At 40.4% G+C, this 12,786-nt stretch overlaps 2 protein-coding genes across 2 annotated transcripts; both read right to left on the bottom strand.

Annotated features, from left to right (window-relative positions):
* Nucleotides 1–6,885: 6,885 nt before the first annotated feature.
* LOC130931041 (cytochrome P450 1B1-like) lies at nucleotides 6,886–9,017 on the bottom strand. Its single transcript, XM_057859496.1, has one exon. The coding sequence runs from the start codon at nucleotides 8,860–8,862 to the stop codon at nucleotides 7,228–7,230; it is 1,635 nt and encodes a 544-aa protein (XP_057715479.1). The 5' UTR covers nucleotides 8,863–9,017; the 3' UTR covers nucleotides 6,886–7,227.
* Nucleotides 9,018–9,873: 856 nt separating this feature from the next.
* LOC130931019 (cytochrome P450 1B1-like) lies at nucleotides 9,874–12,513 on the bottom strand. Its single transcript, XM_057859446.1, has one exon. The coding sequence runs from the start codon at nucleotides 12,328–12,330 to the stop codon at nucleotides 10,753–10,755; it is 1,578 nt and encodes a 525-aa protein (XP_057715429.1). The 5' UTR covers nucleotides 12,331–12,513; the 3' UTR covers nucleotides 9,874–10,752.
* Between the last annotated feature and the right edge of the window lie 273 nt (nucleotides 12,514–12,786).

Below are 12,786 nucleotides of genomic sequence, written 5' to 3'. Positions count from 1 at the left end.
CCAAAGAGCTGTCGAAGGACACCAGAGACAAAATTGTAGACCTGCACCAGGCTGGTTGGGAAGACTGAATCTGAAATAGCTAAAATGCTTGGTGTAAAGAAATCAACTGTGGGAGCAATTATTAGAAAATGGAAGACATACAAGACCACTGATAATCTCCCTCGATCTGGGGCTCCATGCAAGATCTCACCCCGTGGCGTCAAAATGATAGCAAGAACAGTGAGCAAAAAATCCCAGAACCACACGGGGGGACCTAGCTAGAGCTGGGACCACAGTAACAAAGGCTTCTATCAGTAACACAACGCGCCGCCAGGGACTCAAATCCTGCACTGCCAGACATTTCCCCCTGCTGAAGAAAGTACACGTCCAGGCCCGTCTGCAGTTCGCTAGAGAGCATTTGGATGATCCAGAAGAGGACTGGAACAATGTGTTATGGTCAGATGAAACCAAAATAGAACTTTTTGGTAGAAACACAGGTTCTCGTGTTTGGAGGAGAAAGAATTCTGGATTGCATCCAAAGAACACCATACCCACTGTGAAGCATGGGGGTGGAAACATCATGCTTGGGGGCTGTTTTTCTGCAAAGGGACCAGGACGACTGATCTGTGTAAAAGAAAAAATGAATGGGGCCATGTATCGAGAGATTTTGAGTGAAAATCTCCTTCCATCAGCAAGGGCATTGAAGATGAGACGTGGCTGGGTCTTTCAGCATGACAATGATCCCAAACACACAGCCAGGGCAACAAAGGAGTAGCTTTGCAAGAAGTATTTCAAGGTCCTGAAGTGGCCCCATAGAAAATCTGTGGAGGGAGTTGAAATGTCCGTGCTGCCCAACGACAGCCCCAAAACATCACTACTCTAGAAAAGATCTGCATGGAGAAATGATCCAAAATACCAGCAACAGTGTGTGGAAACGTGAAGAGTTATAGAAAACGTTTGGCCTCTGTTATTGCCAACAAAGGGTACATAACAAAGTATTGAGATGAACTTTTGGTATTGACCAAATACATATTTTCCACCATGATTTGCAAATAAATTCTTTAAAAATCAAACTATGTGATTTTCTATTTTTTTCCACATTCTGTCTCTCATGGTTGAAGTTTACCCATGTTGACAGTTACAGGCCTCGCTACTATTTTCAAGTGGGAGAACTTGCACAATTAGTGTTTGACTAAATACTTATTTGCCCCACTGTATGTGTATAAATCAGCATGATGCTGACTTTACATGTATTTTTTGTAATTATTTTACAGTATAACATTTATATCTTTTTACTTGAAAAAAAAAGCGTGATTCATTTTTATTTTTTTATCATGTTTATGCTTTGACTTGGAACCAGTGTTGTTAATCTTACTGAAAAAAAGTAATTAATTATAGTTACAAATTACTTCTCCCAAAAAGTAATTGCATTAGTAACTCAATTACCCGAATGTAAGAGTAATTAGTTACTTGGCAAAGTAATTGGTGATAATTACTTTTTTTTTTCCTCAAAAAAAAACAAACATTGGCCACACTATGTGAAGTTTTTTTGTGAAGGTTTTTGGTACAATTGGCCCAAGCCCAATTCTTTACCCTATTTTACCCTTCACCCTGAATCAACTGTTAAAAGTTGTTAAAGTTGCTCCCATTATTGCATTAGTTACCTTCTCTCTACTTTCGACAAATGAAAGTTATAAAACTATTTCATCATTTAAAGATAGATTCAAGTCAAGATTTTGCCGATTTAGAAGTATTTTAGATAAAAAGTTACTTAGGTTCGTTAGGAAGGTTCTCTACAAAAGAACAGTAATAAAAGGTCTACTGCTTTAAGATGGCGGCTGTTTACTAATGCATCTAGTGCCGTGTCTGTCATTTTGCATGTAGTTATATCTATTGGAACACACAAAAATACAGCTGTATTTTCTTTTGTCGACAACGATTTGGATAAGAAGTGAAGTTGTGGTGAATACGTTGGTGTTGAGGGCAGCCTTGTAGGAAAGACTGACAGACACAAGCCAATGCACAGTCACAATTTTCCGCATGTGTTCCAGTAGAAGATGAGGGAAGAAATAACTCTACCCCACTGTGTGTCATCTAGAAGTGACTCTAGTGTGCATGTTTTTTTTAAAAAATGAAAATAAACTGGCAGAGCTCAGACAGACGAGCCTGGAATGGTATTAGCGGAGTGAGGCGTGTGGGAAGTTTGCTGCAATGTGTACATACCGCATTTGAATAACCCCCAAGATGAAAACTGTCAGCATATACATATTTTGTTTTCCTTTAGAGGTCAAACTTTGCAGAAAGGCCTTAGTTTCCGGGAGGGGGGGGGGGGGGGGGGACGTGGAGCAAAACTCAGGAGGTGAAAGGAAGTCTTTCAACTGGACAGATTTCATGGATGTTTGGGGAAGTTGGAAATAGGGAAGGCCGGCCTGCACGTTCCTCCCTCTGAGGTCCTTGCGGTGTCACAGCAAAGAGAGAACGTGATGGAGAAATCTTGTCGAGGACAGAATGTCAGCGAAAATACCCCTTCTTTACAGTGCAGATCCTGCAAGTGGATTTGATCCCAAGTAAAGCAATGTTAAAGTTATGATGAGGAAGATAAGCCGCTAACCCGCACTTGAACTAATATTGATCTACTTTACTTTAGGTTAGGACATATTTGGAACAGTTTGTTGTTGGGAGATTTCCAAGACTAAGGAAACGTGACCTCAGTCATCACGAGAAAGACTTTTGGGGAGTTTCATGGCTTAAATGTTGAAATGTTATACGACAAAAGTGGGGGTATAATATGCTGTTGTTGCACATTGTATAATTATTACCATTACAACATAAGTCATAAATATGGGTGTACGTCTGTCATCTTAATATGCTTGTATTTGAAAAACAAGAAACGCATAGCTACAGACAACTATAAAAAAAGGTGAAGCGTAAATACAACACTAACTCATTCACTGCGAGTCCTCGCAATTCAAATGGATTGGATGTTTATCGCCTCCAAAGGTCAGCACTGATTAAATATATTGTTCATGTTGGGATACAACCGAGGCTTATTGAAAAAAAGAAAAAGAAAAAGGAAAAGCTTAGTATCATGTTATGATAAAAAACTGAAATAAAATTTGACATTTAAGATGAGAAATGTATCACATAATGCTATTGCATGTACAGTGATCCCTCGCTGCTTCGCGCTTCAAACTTTGCGTCCTCAGTCCTTCGCCGTTTTTTTTTTTTTTCCAATTAAAAAATAAATAAATAAATAAATGCAGTATTTTATAGAGCTGTCCCGATCCGATCACATAGTCGCTGACTTTCCTTCCTGCTGTTTTTCTTGGTCAGGCACTGCCCAGTGGCGCCACCAGGGGGTGGCCAGGGGTGGCCATGGCCACCCCTATAGATTGGTTGGCCACCCCACTGGCCAGTATATCATTAGCTTGTTGGAGCATAAGTTATGCATTTTATCCCAAATGAATGCATTTATTTTAAATTGTTAAATGTAGGGCTGTCAAATTTATCGCATTAACGGGCGGTAATTCATTCTTTAAAATTTAATCATGTGAAAATATCGCAATTAACACATTCGCGATACGACTTATTCACGCATTGCCGCAAACAGCCTACAATGGCGCCGTTTTACTTATATACAGAGATAAGAGGCAGTATCAAGTGAGTGGAGTAGATACAAGCATTCATTGGGGCAGTGCTTTTAATTGGCAAAAGCTTTGTCATCTCTCCCAAAGCAACTATAAATATTGTGGGAAGCGACGTGTGGAAGAATGACAGGAGTTGAACTTTTTCTTAACACCCTGTAGTGTACCCAACGCAGAGAACATATAGCATTTGCAGCCACCACACCCAGTCATGGTTGCACCACTTCCCATCATGCATTTGGGCGGAACAGTTAAGTCGCTATCATTTACTGAAAGCTCAACAAATACACTAGATGGTAACATTTAGTCACAATATACAATCTCACATTTATCCTTTAAGAATTACAAGTCTTTCTATCCGTGGATCCCTTTCACAGAAAGAATGTTAGTAATGTTAATGCCATCTTGTGGATTTATTGTTATAATAAACAAATACACTACTTATGTACAGTATGTTGAATGTATATATCCGTCTTGTCATATCTTTCCATTCCAACAATAATTTACAGAAAAATATGACCCATTTTAGAGATAGTTCGAATTGCGATTAATTACGATTAATTAATTTTTAAGCTGTGATTAACTCGATTAAAAATTTTAATCGTTTGACAGCCCTAGTTAAATGTACACCTTATGCCTAATATATACATAACACAATAAAACAATTGTTGTGGAACTCAAAATGTTGACTGGACAGTTATGAACTATGCACATTAAATCATTAGTAACATCAAATATTACACAATACACCAAAGTATATCAGTAGCCGTGTCCTTAGGTCTTTCTGATAGTTTTCCCCTGACCTTTTTACTGCAATAATATGATGAAAACCTGAAAATATGGCTTTTAGTTTTGGCCACCCCAAGATTTTAAGTGGCCCCATTTGGCCACCTCTATGAAAAATTTCTGAAGGCGCCACTGGCAGTGCCCTGGAGTTGCTTGTTAAAGTTAACAATGATTGACAGGCGTTAAGGTTTAATCTTGCCATGGAAGCTCGGAAGCTGAAACTTTAAGGAACTCATTGTGTGTAAGTGAGCAGCGTGAGCGGATTTGAGTGGACTCACATTATGAAGCATTAATAAAGAAGCATTTTTCTGCTTTATTCTTGTTTAAAGAATAAATCCGTGTGACAGTAACATGTGTAAAACCTATCATAATTATAACATGGAAGTGCTTAAAAACTTTTATTAAAATATACTGTATATGTATTTACATAAAAGTTTTTTTTTTTGTTTATTTATACTTTGGGGGAAAAGGTGAAAAAACATGTCGTATATTTATCTCTTTACAATGCTAAGTCTGAATAAATACATTGACCACACCAAACAAAAAAAATAAAACATGCCCAAAAAATTTTTTTTAGGGGGGGGTCGCTACTTTGTGGTTTTTCCGTTATCACGGGTGGTTCAGGTCCCCATATAAGGTGAAAAACGAGGGATCACTGCAGCGTAGTTTTCGGAATATAAGGTGCACCAGACTATAAGCTGCCACCCACCAAATTTGACACGAAAACGGCATTTGTTCATATAAGCTGTCCTCGCTGCATTATGGGATATTTACACTAAAAGATATAAATTGGTAACACTTTATTTGACAGCGGAATCATAAGACTAATTATGACATGACACTGTCATGAATATTAATGAATGCTTATGACAGATGTCATTTTGTGTCGTCCGGCAAATTAGCTCACTTTTGAATGAATGTAAAACGTCCGAACTGGACATAGTTAGTTAGTGTTAGTGACAAAATTTGCCGGATGACACTGTCAGATGCATTCATTAATTCCCGTGGCGGTGTCATGTCATAATTATGACAGTCTCATGACAGTCTTATATGATGCAGCTGTCAAATTAAGTGTTACCTATTAACCCATCTAAACCAACAAATAAACCACACTATAAGCCCCAGAATTCAAAATTCGGGGGGAAAAAGTACCGGTTTATAGTCCGAAAATTAGGTACACACTATACTAGTTTCTGCATGACAGCAATGTACTCCCATGTGATGCATTTCCACACATGTTTGAGAACTTTACTCCTTTGACTAAACAAAGAAATATACAATGGGGAGAACAAGTATTTGATACACTGCCAATGGGAAAACCCATTGACAGTGTATCAAATACTTGTTCTCCCAACTGTGTGCAATCTTCACACTTAAAATACGACATGTTCTGCATGGAACATTTGGAGCACCTGCACGATATATGACTCTCAGGGGGTTGCAACTCAAACAACAGCAATAAACATTGCGAAACTAAGCTGCAAAAGTCAGCCAAAATGAATTGTATTTCTTCTCAATAAATTGTCATCATTACAACACTGGGATAACTTACAGGAGTAAATAAAGGGTCCAGTAGCTACTTGTCACAGAACCTTCCATTGATTTAGTAGTTTTAAAATGTGTTGGGAGTAGGCTGCCTGTCCTCCATTTGCCAAATCATTCAAACTGCCTTTCTTCAACAATTATGGCACTATTTCAACCTTTTTCTTTCCAAGGATATAAACCTCACTGTATCAACAAACGAAGCTTGAACTTGTCTGCTCTCAATTTACTGAGCATGACCAAAAAAAAGCACCGGGAGACCTGTGTTAAACATTAATGAGTGGCTGATGTAGTGAGTGCTACAGTGAGTCACGGCGTGCTTGGTAAGAGTTTAGGGCAGAAGCGACAATGGCCAGTAACACATATTAATCTTTCACAACAACAGAGGCCAGACATGAGATGCTATTATTATCTCTATGACCTCACAAGACTGTTTTTGTTTTTTTGGGGGGGTTTTTTTGTTTTTTTTTTTAACTTTGGCTGCCCTTACTGACATACCGCATGGTCACTTTAAGTCTGTAGATCTGTTTATTTTACCTGTGAAATTCACGTCACGCTCCAAAATACATACTGTACATGTGATGTTTATGATAAGAAACAGTAATGCAGCTCTTTTCTCAGGTAATATGGTAATTCATAATTATACTCTGTACACACAGTGTACAAATAAAATTAAATAGTAAAGCTATTACACTGATCACATAATTAAGTGTACCTATGTGCTATGATAAAAAAGACAATTCTATAAAATCGGGCTTTAGATTGATAGACTTTGACGTTTTGATTAACACCGGTGATGTCATATGCCCTATAATCTATTTTAATACATTGAGTTCTTGCATATTAGAAACAAAAATGACTAAACCAAAACCCAACTAATAGTAAACATAACTGTTGTACATATTTCTTTTTATTATAATGTTCAGGTGTCGTAATAAAGTGCTGTTTAGGTATATAAACAATATAAATACAAAATACACAGGATAGACAAAGCATCAATGCCAGCAAACATATACAGGGTTACTTCATATGGTCATTCATAGATAGGGAAATTAGTTCAACTGCACCACAATAGTAGCACCATAAACTATTCTAAATATAAACTATAAATCTTGCATAGAATTTAAAATGTAAAAAGACATTAATAGCATGTTGTAAAACTATTTACGGTGTGTTGCATATGAAGTCTCAGTGAAATGAGTGATCAAATATTAGCTTATCTTAGTTGTGAGCTTATGCAAATATATATATATATGTTTTAAAAAATATGTTGTGTTTAAAATGCTCCTCGCCTGGGTTTGGCGGTGATTTTGAAATCCAAAGGCCTCAGTGTTAAACCATAGGCACAATTTAGAGACAAGTCTTCATCGGGGCATTTTTCAAAATGACATTGGTGCAGAAGGATCGCAAAGAACAAAAAAATCTCCACTTTGGCAATCTGGTCACCAATACAGCGTCTCTTTCCCGCAGAGAAAATCATAACATGATTGGTTAGATCTTTGTCAAGGGAGCCGTTTTTGTCAAGGAACCGTGAGGGGTCAAAGTTCTGCGGGTCCTGCCACTTCATGGGGTCGTGATTGATAGACCACTGATTGATGAAGACCACCGTGTCTTTTGGAATGTGAAGACCGTCAATAGTAACATCTGAGGTTGTGGAGTGAGGGATGGTGACGGGCACGAAACTGCTGAATCGCATTGTTTCGTAGATGAATGCATCCAAATAGGCCAGGTGACCTCTGTCCTCCACAGAGGGAAGTCTGTTTGGCCCCACAACCTTGTCCACGAGCTGCTGAAGCGTCGTTTGGATTTCAGGATGTTTTACCAGGAGAAGTAGTATCCAATCCAGAGCAGTAGAAACAGTGTCCAGACCCGCACCAATGAGATCTGACACGGTCCCTTCAGTGAACCCCTCGCCAAGTCCTTTGCCACTCTCAATTTCTTCATTAACTCCGATAATAGCATCACTCATATCCCGTGTTACCTCAGGATCAAAGGTCTTTCTGTGCTCTTCTACTTTGCCCTGAACAAACTTGAAAAACTCCATGTTAAGATGTTTGAAGTTCTTGAAGACACTGCGAACTGGATTTGGAAAGGCCTGAAGCCACGGCATCACATCCACCAGGCTGCCAGCTCCAACAGTCTGTCCAAAGTCGTTAACCCTCTGTAGCAAGGATCTGAACTCAGCGTCATCGTGTCCGTAACGTTTTCCGAAGCATAAGGCACAAATCACATTAGCTGCAGCCACTGTCAGCTCATGGGCAGGGTTGAAATACTGACCCTGAGCACTGAGTTTAAGGAAAGTCTCAACCAGTTCTTGAGCTTCTGCAACAATCTGCCACTCAAAAGCTTTTTTGGTTTGGCTGTTGGCAGATGAGAACGCTCTGATCGTGGATTGAGCAATTTTCCTGTGCATCCTCCACTCGTTGCTGTAAGTGGTAAAAGTCAGACTTTTCCCTCCTGACACATACTGAAAAGACACAAAGTTTGGTCTACCGGCAAATTCCTTGCTGTGCTGTATGAGAGCTTGACGTATTGCTTTGTCACCATTCAGGACCACAATGTCACTGCAACCTAACCTTATCTGGTACACGTTACCATATTTTTCAGCTAGTTTGGCGAAGGCGATGTGAGGCATCTGGCCAAGCTGCATGGCATTGCCTACCACGGGCCAGGCGAAAGGCCCCGGCAGTTTTCTCTTGAGCGTCACGTTCCTCAGCCACAGGCCGGCCTCCAGGCAGATAAGAAAAAGAAAAGTTGCTACCAGAGCGGGCTGGAGCTGTCCACTCCACTCTCGAGCAATGCTGCTGTCCTGCACAGCAAACTCAGCGTCCACGTGAGCCATTGCGTTATCCCGTGTCTTCCTTTGCATTCGAAGAAAAATCAACTTACTTACAGTAAAACTTTCAAACATTCCAAGATTCTGTCCTTCAGTTAATCAACTCTCATCCAAGGCTTTTACTGTGCGTGCTCATTCAAAATCCAACCACATAAAAGAGTCCAAGGAACACTTGCAATTGATGACAAGATATCGATTAGGCTGAGCAGAAAACTATGGTGCCGCTTGTCTTCAGATAACCACTTTTGAAGAAAGCAGATTCAAGCCTTCACTTATATGTATCCCAATGGTGGGAGTGGTCCTCGACACCATTTTTTTAAAGGTTACTCCCCTCCCTTTTTTGACCGCAGTTTGCGGACCTTAGTCCTGCTTGGGCATCCCTCCAGCAGCATCTCTTGTAGAATGACAGCGATGCAGGAGATATTTTGGAGGCTAAATTGCCAAAACTAGATATTTATGGTTCAGGCCTATGAATAAGATAAAAATTTTGCATGGAACATTTTTCTTCGTCGAAAATGTAATATAAATTCATTATGTTATACAGCATTATGTTTAGGGTCTATAACGATTGCTTTTCTTCAGCCTCTACACAGTATGTTTTATTGATTTGTTATCACTCCGTGGATAAATACAGCAAGTATTTCCATGAAATGTGTAGTATTTTAAAGTTTAATTATAATCCAGACAACAGGCTGTCTCATGACCCTTAGCAATGTGGCGGTCATCGCAAAAGAGTGTTGTCAGTATTGTGCTAATTTCAAAGAGATTTGAGAACACAGGACTCTAACATGTGTTCATGTGCTTGTGCAACAAAATGAAGGACTTAGAAAGTCATTGCGTTATAATCTGGCCATGTGCAGCCACAAATGGAGGTTTGTTTCATTTAAAAATCATTTATTGACAAGCAGCTAGACAATGGTGGTGTCATATTGCTTGCACATGTTTGATAGTATGGCCTGCATGCAATTTCAAGTAGAAGACAGTCAGGCTCACTCTACTGTGGGATTGTGTAGCATTACAGTTAATAGCATGAAATCAAAATTCAGACACAGGAAACATTCAACAATATTTTATTATAACCCAAAATTTCAGACATACCGGTAGCTTATTTTGTCATCATTTAAAGCCAGCACATGAAGCCCCGCTGAGTAGTTGCGTGCAGAAAATAAACATACACTGAGCGTGTAGAGCTAAAGAGGGAGCAGGATCATCCGTGTAGCTTTGAAATTTTTGTAAACAAACATTGTCATGATAATGCCTCATGGGAAAAAAACATGGTGCACATCTGTGCTTTGTGTATTGTTGGGAATGGTGTTTGGCAGGCGGCGTATGGGGAAACACTGGTTGCACAAAGGTTTGTGCAAATTTTCTCTGATAGATGTTGATGAAAGTCCAACTCTTCACTTCAAAGTTCTCATATGACATCACTTTTATCATCACTTTCAATGCAATGTCTTCACATGGTTTGAATACAGTAGTTTATAGTAGATACATAACATTTATTATTACATTTATAGCTACACAAAACTTAAAAAAACACATTGTAGAAGCATGATATGACAGGTTAAATATATTCTCAGATATTATGGCTGAGAACAGTGAGTCAAAAAGTGACTGTAACATTCACAAGTATTTATTACATGACATTATTAATTCAAATGGACATTAAATGTCTGTTGATGTCCCTGTGCAGATCCTACAAGTTCATGCAAAAGAAGAATTTAACACTTAATATTGCATGGTTTAGAACAATTTGAGAACTTTTTAACCCCTTGCTTTGATGCCAACATTTTATTGACCTGAATTCTAGCAGTCTCACATTTCAGTTTGACACCAAACGTCTAATCGCAATGCTTGTTGAAATACATTAAATAGGAACATTTTGCATTAAGACTTTGTACAGGTATGCTAGTAAGTGTGAGGAAGTCTCTCCTGGCCTTGTGTCACAATGCTAATGCATGCAGCTCACGCGGGGGAAACCAAGCCAAGTAACTTTCCTCTGAGCTTGGCAGTGACACAGTATCTGACGGGCTTCAACGTGAGCCCGTAGGAACAATCCAGGGTGACGGGCTGAGAGGGGTCGCTCTCCAAGCCGCATTGATGCAACAAGACTGCCGTAAATAAAAAGACTTCGACCTTGGCAATCTGGTTACCGATACAGCGCCTCTTACCTAGTGAAAAGATCATAACACTGTTAACGGCGTCCTTATCGAGGCTTCCGTTGTCACCCATGAACCGTGAGGGGTTAAAGATATGCGGATCCTTCCATTTCAAGGGGTCGTGGTTGACAGACCACTGGTTTATGAAGACTACTGTGTCTTTAGGGATGCTCAGACCTTCGATGGTGACATCTGAGGTGGTGGAATGAGGGATGGTGATGGGGACAAAACTGGTGAAGCGCATTGTCTCGTAGATAAAGGCATCTAGGTAGGCCAAGCTGCTGCGATCCTCAGTTGTGGGCAGTCTATCAGGACCAACCACTTTGTCGATGAGGTCATGCAGTTTAGCTTGCTCCTCGGGATATTTGACCAGCAGTAACACGATCCACAGCATGATGGTGGATATTGTGTCTTGGCCTGCTCCAATCAGATCCGTTACCGTTGCTTCTACGAACTCTTTCGTCAGGCCGCTCTCTTTTCTGTGCTCGATCACATTGATGATGGCGTCGCTCATGTCTCTGGTCACATCTGGATCAAAAGTTTCTCTGTGCTGCACAACTTTATCTGTTACATAAGCAAAGAATTCCTCGTTGAGATTCTTAAAGTTTTCGTAGAGACTGCGGACCGGGTTGGGAAAGGATTGAAGCCAAGGCATGACATCAACCAGGCTGCCCGCTCCCACAGTCTCTCCAAACTTGTGCAGTCTCATCAACATTGTTCTGAACTCCAGGTCATCGTGCCCATATCTCCTCCCGAAGCAAAGAGCGCATAGCACATTGGCAGCAGCTATTGTGAACTCATGAGATGGTTCAAAATACTGTTCAGCTTTACTGTGTCGCAAAAATGACCGCACCACTTCCATTGCCTCGGCCATAACGTGCTGCTCGAAGGCAGTTTTGGTCTGACTGTTTGCAGAGGAAAAGGCTCTCAGGCTGGATTGGGCAATTTTCCTGTGTGCTTTCCACTCTTTGCTGTAATTAGTAAATGTCAGGCTCCTTCCTCCAGAAATCGCCTGGAAGGAGGGAAAGTTTGGTCTACCGGCAAACTCCCTGCTGTGCTCTATCAAAGCCTGACGTATGGCCCTGTCTCCATTCAGGACCACAATGTCACTGCAACCCAGTCTTATCTGGTACACGTTACCGTATTTTTTGGCCAGTTTGGCGAAGGTGATGTGAGGCATCTGGCCCAGCTGCATGGCGTTGCCCACCACGGGCCAGGCGAAAGGTCCTGGCAGTCTTCTCTTCAGCCTTAGGTCCCTGAACCAGAGGCAGGCTTCCAGACAGAAGAGGAAAATAAAAGATGCAACAAGAGCTGGCTGGACCTGTCCACTCCACTCTCGCATGATGCTGCTGCTCTTTATGCCAAAATCTGTGTCCACTGCCATTGGGACAAATACTCAGGAATTGATCCCAAAAACGAACTTAAAAAAAGTCTTAACTTTTTGTCAAAATATATATATTTTTTTAACTTTATAAATCAATAATTAATTAATTTTGGCTAAACCAATTTAGAGTAAATGGTAATCAAATGTCAGTTTACTCAAAGTGAGTTTGGTTTAAGTTTTGCAGTTGATTTAAGGTTTGAGTGGCTGACTGTGCCTCCCTCCACCTTATATATTTAGCTGTTAGTGGGCAGGGCTCGGAATACATGTCACACTCCTCCCATTGTGGAAGTCCTGCAGACCCCCGCACATTATCTTCCTGCTGCTGTGTGCTCTCAGAGGGGAGCGTCATATTGGGAGCGTGAGCTGTGAATGAGCGGTTCATGAGGAGCAAAGAGTCTGCATCTGGTGAATGATTCAGTGGGGAACGTGTCACGCTAATTTGTTTGACTAATTGGA

Source organism: Corythoichthys intestinalis, chromosome 15 (assembly GCF_030265065.1).
Source record: "Corythoichthys intestinalis isolate RoL2023-P3 chromosome 15, ASM3026506v1, whole genome shotgun sequence".
Taxonomy (NCBI): domain Eukaryota; kingdom Metazoa; phylum Chordata; class Actinopteri; order Syngnathiformes; family Syngnathidae; genus Corythoichthys; species Corythoichthys intestinalis.
The sequence above is the reverse complement of the archived record's forward strand: the minus strand, read 5'-3'. Positions and strand labels throughout refer to the sequence as shown.

Bases quoted from the DNA above. Each gene is read 5' to 3' on its own strand.
- LOC130931019 (XM_057859446.1), bottom strand. From the start codon at position 12,330: ATGGCAGTGGACACAGATTTTGGCATAAAGAGCAGCAGCATCATGCGA.
- LOC130931041 (XM_057859496.1), bottom strand. From the start codon at position 8,862: ATGTTTGAAAGTTTTACTGTAAGTAAGTTGATTTTTCTTCGAATGCAA.